At 31.5% G+C, this 8,946-nt stretch overlaps 2 protein-coding genes across 3 annotated transcripts; both read right to left on the reverse strand.

Moving 5' to 3' along the window:
* Window positions 1-1,137: 1,137 nt before the first annotated feature.
* Window positions 1,138-1,521, reverse strand: LOC113874983. Its single transcript, XM_027513355.1, has 2 exons — window positions 1,354-1,521; window positions 1,138-1,311 (listed from the first exon to the last, which is right to left on the reverse strand). Exons 1-2 carry the CDS (start codon window positions 1,496-1,498, stop codon window positions 1,244-1,246), a joined length of 213 nt encoding a protein of 70 aa, XP_027369156.1. The 5' UTR covers window positions 1,499-1,521; the 3' UTR covers window positions 1,138-1,243.
* Window positions 1,522-2,632: 1,111 nt separating this feature from the next.
* LOC113874982 (acetyl-CoA acetyltransferase, cytosolic 1) lies at window positions 2,633-7,712 on the reverse strand. 2 transcript variants are annotated; one of them, XM_027513353.1, is made up of 13 exons: window positions 7,603-7,674; window positions 6,561-6,625; window positions 6,218-6,316; window positions 5,963-6,136; window positions 5,764-5,869; window positions 5,543-5,681; window positions 5,316-5,459; window positions 4,824-4,909; window positions 4,285-4,384; window positions 4,028-4,138; window positions 3,900-3,941; window positions 3,646-3,732; window positions 2,633-3,192 (listed from the first exon to the last, which is right to left on the reverse strand). In XM_027513353.1, the coding sequence occupies exons 2-13, from the start codon at window positions 6,604-6,606 to the stop codon at window positions 3,103-3,105; spliced, it is 1,224 nt and encodes a 407-aa protein (XP_027369154.1). In that variant the 5' UTR covers window positions 6,607-6,625; window positions 7,603-7,674; the 3' UTR covers window positions 2,633-3,102. The 2 variants fall into 2 exon arrangements, with proteins under 2 accessions (XP_027369154.1, XP_027369155.1); XM_027513354.1 differs by having other exon boundaries at window positions 2,753-3,188; window positions 3,642-3,732; window positions 7,603-7,712.
* Window positions 7,713-8,946: the final 1,234 nt, after the last annotated feature.

Below are 8,946 nucleotides of genomic sequence, written 5' to 3' on the forward strand. Positions count from 1 at the left end.
CTTTCTTCAATTTGTTTTAAATAATTTTATTAGTATCAGTTTTTAGCATTTATTTTAAATAATTTAAAATAAAAATTATTACACAAAATTAAATATAAAAATATTTGTTTTTTACAAAAAAAAATATTTTTACCTACTTTGGTCTTACAATTTATTACTCAGAAGATTTAAAAATTATTAAAAAATAATGATGACAATTAATTTGTAATATTATGCCATACTTTTCAACGAATTTTTTTTTTATTTTATAAATTTTTTTTTGAAAATAATGATTAACAATTTGATTTTAAATAATTACAAGCATTTATAATATGTATTAAATATTCTTTAATCACCTCTTTTTGAATACTTATTAATGAAGTCTATTTTAAATATTTTTTGTTATCCAAATTTGAAATGAGTTTGCGCATGAAAGGTATGGATGTAGATTCTGTCATTTAAGAAAGTAATATGAAAATCCAATAGTAGTGAATAATATAACATAGTCATAGACAAGATTGATAGATAAATAATTGTAAGCCACACTATAATTATTCTTGAGAATTTTTTTCAAATACACAAATTGTTATAGAAGAGAATGTAATTTAAAAATTATGTTTGTGTGTAAAACACTGAAATCTAAAATTTTTAGATGAAATTGTTTAAAAAAAAACAGTATTGAGTGCCCGAAAGGCACCAATAATGGATTAAAAATGATAACTTCTTATTGAAATTTACATCATGTAGCATTCAAAATTATGAGAGCATGTGTATTTTTTGTATTTGCTTTTTATTATTTGATTAACAAAATTTTTGTGAAGGAATGAACATAGTAATATACTTTTTAATATATTATAAAAATGTTAAAGACCTATTTTTATTTTCTTATCCTCGAGCTTTGGAGATCAATATTTACTTAAAAATATTTCTTAAATTCTAATTCATGCTAGTGCGAGTTAAAGATCCAGTTTCATATATGAAACTAACCAAAGGGGAACCCGTCTCAATAATGAAAGGCTCGGTTCTACTAACTCAAAATCAAAACGTATGAACAAATTTGAATTTGGATATTAAAATTTAATCAAAGTTGATTGTAATTTCAACCTGAAAACAACAGATACAGAAGGAAAAGGAAGAAAAAGAAAGACGAGGAAGGAGTCTTATTGGACTGAATTACAATGACAAATTTACAGCAACGGAATATTGTATATTTGTGCAACAGTAACCGCGATTGGAATGAGATAGCAGAAAGGTATTTGGTAAATTAAACATGAGCATCGTTGTCTGGCTTGAAATAGGGTGAGGGGAAGGTATTTGAACCTGCACCTGCACCTGCACCTGCACCTGCACCTGCACCGGCACCGGCACCGGCACCCGGTGGTGGAGTTGGCATCCCGTAAACTTGAGGATTGGTTTGTACATCTCGCCTTCCTCTTGCTCTTCCTAAGAAGTAACATCCAAAACCCAGAATTAAGCAGAAGAATATGAGTGGGAGAGAGATCACCACCACCATCCCCATTTTCTCTTTTCTTGTTCTTCGTCTCAATCACTTTTGTTGCGTTCGGAAAAGAGTGAGAGACGCTATTATTTATACATGGAATGAATTGGAAGCCACTTTGCGTTTGGGTTTCAGATTCTCTCCATAAGTGCTCTTTGGCCTTAACGTTCAAGTTCTAACGGCCACTTTTTCTGTCCTTAACGTCACTTTTCTTTTTCGCTTCGAGTAGGAATCTATCCTTTCTTTTATTCATATTTTATTTACAATTTACTTTACCATTTATTAACGTATCAAAGTTTTTATTATTAACAAAAATAATGCAACTTTTTACATGTTTTATAATCAAACGTAAATATGGCATTTCATTATTTCGTGTTTCTTTTAATAACTAACCAATAAAAGATTTGGAATATTATCTATCTTTTTATCAATATACTTCTCTAATTTGGAATGAGAGGAGTTGAGCGATAAATATTTAAGTACAACCTCATTGTTTAGATCTAACTTCGTGAGAATATTAGAAGGTTCTGGAACAGCTCATTAAGCTGAACTGTCAAACGTACCTAGTTGGTCCGAGACCAAGAACATCCTCTCCTTAAAATTTGTTTAGCTTTTTTAGTGACTTTTCCAATCTAAATGTCGGTAATAGAACGGTGTCGTGAAGCTGGTGAAAATCACAATGATCAATAAGCGCGAGTGAATACTGAATAATTAGTTTAAACTGACGGTTCTACAAAAAATTAAGAAAAAATAACTATGAGCTAATGAAAGTAAATAAACTTGATTATGACTACATTCATGACAAAACGAAGGCATTGATGGAACAGAAAATGGGCTACCAACGAGGAACTCGACTGTCGCTGCACACTAAAGTCAGGGCATGTTTGAAAATCTAATAAAATCGGATTAAACCGCGTTTAAGGTGAAAGCTACATTGAAATGAATTCGTGCTTAACGAATGGGAAATTTCGGAATAAGATACATCTCGTACTACTTTGTTTTCGTCCTTCCTTTTGCCGTGTTCAGAAAACCAATAATCATGGGATCATCTTCACGTTTGAGGGATATGAAACATCACTCTAAAATATTAATTTGGATTAGCTTTATGCAAGTACCAACTATCCTATAATATATATATATTTTTCACATGATAAAGACCAAAACAATAATCAATTTGCATAAACAAGACCAATCACAACTTGCTTCCATTCTATCTTCCGGTCATTTAATATCTGAACACATTTTACAAAGCACAAGAATCTGTGTAATCTTGTGCTTCAAATAAGAGGATTGAATAATAATAATTCATCTCAAAGCATTGAAAGCAAGTAACTTATTGCAAAGAAAACAAATCTAAATAATATTGCTCCATGTTCTACTTTAATGCTTCGAAAAGTTCACTTTCACAAGATCTGGTACTTAAAAATTTAATTCTGAAGTTCAATTTAACAAGATCTAGACTTAATTCTAATAATTATGTTGCCAATTTCGCCCCACTCTTTCCGTTTTGTCCTTGAAATAAAATTGAAACTAGCATGTACACTAGCTAAGGAAGGAGGCATAGTCTTTTGAGGTTTGCACAGATCGCTGGCTCTTAAAGGACATCTACCGAACTTGAAAACCGCTTACAGAAGCTCCACAACAAGGGCTGATGCACCACCTCCTCCATTGCAAACGCCACCAACTCCATATTTTCCGTTCTTCTGCTTCAGTACCTGCATCCAATGACTTCAGATTAATTGAATCCAAAAACAACGACCAACATTGTGGAAGATATCATACGTAGACAGTTCAGATTAAAAGATACTTAAATATTACAGTGATCACTTAAAAATTTGTATCACTTTGTGTACTAAAACCGTTCATGTAAGATCTAATAATCAATATTCACTCTTACTCTCACAACAAACCATTCTCATTTCATTATCAATAGAATTTATTAAAAAAATATGACAAAAGGACAAGATAATAAAATAAATATATCATCACACCATCATTATCAACTTTCTGAATAATTGAACATGACAAGTTTAAATAAATTGACAAAGAATTTTAAGAGATGAGCACTATAATAGATTTTTTCTTCATACACGAGAAACATGGATAGGCAACCTGCTAATATGCAAGTATATATTCTAAAATAATTAAAAGTTATAGACGGAACACACCCCCAAAAGTGTCACCAGAATACGAGCACCACTGCAACCAAGAGGATGACCCAATGATACAGCTCCACCATGTACATTTACTTTTTCCTACAAAATAATAGTTACTTGAGTAAAGGGAATAAATGGAAGGTTAGAGCCAATAATGACCGACACATTAAGGACTATAGACAAATTTTAACATGTTCTGCACTAGGCAAAGAAGGGTCGGGGGACTATAACAGCATGCAATATTCAAGAGAAGGGGCAAAACACACCGAATCAAGGCCAAGAAGTTTCTGATTTGCAAGAGCCACAACCTACAGACAGCAATATGAAGAATTAAAATTCACAACATTATATATTGACAAATTACTACAATTAAAACTTTGACATGAAATCCTACCGCGAAGGCTTCATTAATTTCATAAAAATCAATTTGTGAAGCCTCCAACCCTGCCTTGGTAATAGCTTTGGGAATGGCAAGGGCTGGAGCTGTTGTAAATAGCTCTGGTTCCTGTACAGGTCAACCTTAAATGAGTATGAAGTTTTACTAATAACATACCAAACACTAAAAATAATTTGAATACAAACGTAATTTTTTCTATTTCTCTTTCTTTTATGGCCTAAAATTGTAGTTCATATTTAAAATATTTTATGTACCTGAGCAGCATCAGCATATCCAGTAATTTTTGCAATAACTTGAAGACCAAGTTTTAGAGCCTTCTCTCCACTCACCAAAACTAATGCAGCACTGCCATCACTGTTTGCAAGAGCATTTTTATTTTTAATAAAAATCAGGGATCAGGCCAAACTAAAACTTAGAAGGAATATACGTCAGTTAATAGCATTTAATAAGCACTTAAGCTAATGAAAAGTGAATAGTGAATGTCTATGCTTGCAAGAGCCAGTGGCAGATTTACAAGCAGTGTTCTATACAATCCTCACTTCCCCATATATCTATCTAAAAACCATTTGCAAAATGTGTAGTTGACCACTCAAATTGACCTAACACTTCCACATCAATATCACTATATCAATGTGTAGTTTGCTTATTTTCTCCACTAAATCGCTGGAGTCTTAATAATAAATTATCACGGAATCAGTCCAATGAATCAATTGAAAACTGTGTATTGTACACAAATAATTGACAATCCAGCATTGCCAGGAAAAAGTTGAGCAAAATTTGATAATATATTAACCTTATGCTGGAAGCATTGCCAGCAGTAACAGACCCTCCACTTTCCTTGAAACTTGGCTGGAGTTTGCGTAACTTGGCAGCATCAAACTGACATAGGAAAAGGAAAAATATAACAATATATTGGTTTGCACTCAAATGCACAAATGGAAAAAATTAACGACTATAGTAATAAACTATATTTGCAGCTAGAAGTGCCATACATATAATAAATGTTCTTTATGTGAAGAGAAAAAATTACCAATTCCAATCCCCAATCCTGATTAATTGTCCAGGTTAAGAGACATGGAAGTATTTAGAAAAGATACCAGAAAAGATACCAGGCAATATCTATGTTCTCATGTTTAGTAATCTTCTAACAAATTTTTAATACTCATGAAACCAGGAAATATTATTGGGTATGAATAGAGTCTATAAACGTGTTTTCCTAGGCTCACCATATGTATATGTATACAAGAACAAGTATTACCACGTTACAACTTATTTATATTGTTACCTTTCCTAGGCCTTCATCCTTATCAACAACTGTTGATGGTTTTCCCCTTCCACCAGAGACTTCAACGGGAACAATTTCCCATGAAAAAGCACCACTTTCTTGGGCAGCAATTCCATGTTCAAAACTCCGGATCGCATAGTTATCCTGAGGGAAAAAACAGAGACATAAAAAATCTATTAAACTGATCCTGCCAAAACATTTCTGAGTACAAATTAATTAAAAAGTACCTGGTCTTCTCTTGTTAATGCATGGTTATCTGCACACAGCTCAGCACACACACCCATGCCAACGTCCTTATAGACATCCCACAAACCATCTTTCAACATCCCATCAACAAGTGAATCATGTCCAAGGCGGGATCCTTTCCTGAATTTTTAGTATTGGATCAATTTATTTCAACAAAAGAACTAATCTTAAGAAAACTGTCATATTTAAGGGCAATATTGACCTTGCTTCAGCCAGGTACTTAGGTACATTAGACATGCTTTCCATACCACCAGCCACAACAACGTCATTTATACCTAATTGAATACTCTGTGCAGCAAGCATTGTAGCTGCAATATGCAGAACAAGTTTAACATCCTTGTTTTTATTTAAAAACAAAATATAAAGAAACAAATAGAATTCTTTTATAATAGATTACACACCTTTCATTCCTGATGCACAAACTTTGTTAACAGTGGTGCAGACAACTGAATTGGGTATTCCTGCTCCAAGAGCAGCTTGTCTTGCAGGAGCTTGCCCCAAATTAGCACTAAGAACATTCCCAAAATATACTTCTTCCACAAGTGAAGGATCAACATTGGCCCTTTTAAGAGCAGCTACATATCAATGAGAAGATGTAAACACAATTAAGCTTCAAATGTAATGTAACAAGCACCAAAAAAGGTTTCCATAGTTACCTTCAATGGCTATAGAGCCTAGCTTGGTGGCAGGTAGAGATGACAGAGTACCTAGAAACCCACCCATAGGTGTACGTGCAACACCAACAATGCAAACATCTGCAGAAAACAAACAGATAAGATCTACTAAACCAAAAGGCATCCAATGTGTAATAGTTTCAAAGATAGCAAATTCAATATTTCATTTTTTTTCTTTATAATTGTGCCTGATGGACAAAATGAATAATAAAACAGAATTATACTTTAAAAGGTTAAATGAATAAAATAAAGGCTACATAAACTCAGCAATACTTAAATATACTCTTTATTATATATATCTAAGCCAAAATGTTTGATAACCAACCTCTAGGTTTTATAGAGTCTGAAGATGGTGCTGCAACTGGAGCCATTGATATATGAAATTGGAATCTGCAATCCAAAACAAAAAACATGGGATAGTTAGATTTAATTATCCAGCTAATTTATATAATCTTTGAGAACTGATTTCATGTATGCGTGACTATATGAAACACCAACAGTAATCATTCACCTCACATGCATACATTTAACATTCAGGTATTATTGTTATATTCTATATAATGTTGCTTTAGTCCAAATTCTTGAAGAAATCGATTGGAACAATGTAAGAATGTATCAAAATTATTTTAAATGCAACAGTACTGTCACAACTCTCTTTCTTTTAATTCTCCCCCTTCCTTCCTTCCCTCTTTCGATATCTTATTGTTAAGGATAAACAAAACAAAACATATAGAGTGAAGAAATCAACACTGAAGAATAGAAATACTGTAAATTTGTTGGAGAAACAGAAAAGCACAGAAAATGCTCATTCCAATTCAGAATTTCCAAATAAATAAACTACTAATAATGCTACACAGCCAAAAAATCTCAGTAGAATTCTACCAAAATTTTAAAGATTCAAAGGTGGTTTGGTAAGTCAAAGTTGCGAAGATGAATTATCCATCCAGGAGTCAATAACAAGTTCAACTAAAAAGGTTCTTGGAAAAAACCCTTCGGATGTCAAGTATTTTCCACCAACTACATATTCCACCTACCTCAACTCAAACCAAGCCAAAACACAGAGAGCACTCGAAAAAGGAAATAAAAATTCGGCGTGAAATTGTACGTTTGTTTCTCCTTCATTCTTTCTCACATAATTAAGAAAAGTATATAATCTTGCATGTTATCTAATTTTCTATTTAAGCAAATAAGATGCAATGAAACATCAGACAAATGAGGAATAAAATAAAGATTTGACGGATGATAATCAAACAGATAAGCAATAATGCATAAAAAATCATATTCATAAACTCAAAAGCGAAACACAGATCTGATAAAAATTGAACTAAGATGCATGCAAGACGAGAAAGAGAGAGAAGGACAGTTACCTCGGATGAGTTCGGATGTCGAAGTAATAAGAAAACGAGGAACAGGTGATGAGTGTAGCAGTGCCAATGTGATTGATCCCAACGTTTATATAGTGCCAGATGGGACAAAGCACGCGTTACACGCATATTTCGAACGCAACCAAGTATACAATGTATTGCAAGGCAAAACCAACTAACTCTATTATATCTTTTAAATACTAAAACTGATTTTTAGAGATATAAGTTTTTGTAAAAAATATTTTATTAGATAAAAATGAATGATATTATTTGAGATATTTAATAAGTTATTGAAATAATTTTGTTAACTTAGATAAAAGAATTTAAATAAAAGAATTAAATGGTTTATGAAAAAGATTTTCAAACAACATTTAGTGATTTTTATTTTTATTCTTTTTAAAGACTAAATTGTGTCATCAAAATTTTTTAGAGGTAATTTTGGATATCCATCCATTCTAAATTTTATTTTTTTATTTTACAGTTTTTCTCTTAGTGACTATCTTGATTTAAGATTATTTTTTAAAAAAAAAAGGCCAATTATTGTGAGTGTTATACTGTTATCAATAAAATCAGCAAAATTATTAGATAACATGTTAATTAGGGTGTGTACAAAAAAAGATTTTATTAAAAAAAAATACTTTGATCAATTTTACACTTAATAAATTGTTGGTTGACAAACATTTTTAAGTAGAATATAATGTTTTCTTGAAAAATAATTTGACAGTGCTTTTATGTACAACAATGGTAACTGGTTTTGTGTGGAGCTGTGAAGAAAGAGTGGCATAATTAAATTTAGGATGCTGGGTGCATGCGATGCACACTAATTATATTTTATTTTTCATATAAAGAGCCACATGTGGAGCCTCTTTGCCACCTACCAAGTACTTAACCACTCTAAACACAGGTTTTTTTTAGGCCTTTTGGACCAAGTATTATTTTACAGCCCAAGCTGCTGTTAACTATATATCCAGAGTAGTGATAGGCCTAAGCAAAATCCAGAGTAAGGATACTAATTAAATAAAGGTGTTTGTGGTTGAACAAAAAGCACCAAAAAAACAAACTGTTTGTCATAATTTCTTCAAATTAGGTGAACAAAAAATATATCAACACGTGTAAAATAAGTAATATGTCATTGTCTGACCTGTATTATATTTTGTTTTGAAAAGATATTTTATATTTTAAAAACAACTTCAAGTTAATTTTTATAAATACTAAAAAAAATAGCACACATTTGCACAAATATGTTTATATTTTTTATTAGTTAATTTAGTTTAAAAATAATTATAATTTATATATAAAAAATAATTATTTTTAATGTGATAGAAAAATAAAAAATATAAAAAATAG

The sequence above is a fragment of the Abrus precatorius genome, unplaced genomic scaffold (genome assembly GCF_003935025.1).
Source record: "Abrus precatorius isolate BTA unplaced genomic scaffold, Abrus_2018 Scaffold8, whole genome shotgun sequence".
Classification (NCBI taxonomy): Eukaryota; Viridiplantae; Streptophyta; class Magnoliopsida; order Fabales; family Fabaceae; genus Abrus; species Abrus precatorius.

Bases quoted from the DNA above. Each gene is read 5' to 3' on its own strand.
- LOC113874983 (XM_027513355.1), bottom strand. From the start codon at position 1,498: ATGGGGATGGTGGTGGTGATCTCTCTCCCACTCATATTCTTCTGCTTA. The intron at 1,312-1,353 runs GTGCCGGTGCCG...GTGCAGGTGCAG, and splicing joins GATGCCAACTCCACCACCGG to GTGCAGGTGCAGGTTCAAAT.
- LOC113874982 (XM_027513353.1), bottom strand. From the start codon at position 6,606: ATGGCTCCAGTTGCAGCACCATCTTCAGACTCTATAAAACCTAGAG. The intron at 4,385-4,823 runs GTTAATATATTA...TCTTGCAAACAG, and splicing joins GGCAATGCTTCCAGCATAAG to TGATGGCAGTGCTGCATTAG. The intron at 3,733-3,899 runs GTGTGTTTTGCC...ATTATTTTGTAG, and splicing joins AACTTCTTGGCCTTGATTCG to GAAAAAGTAAATGTACATGG.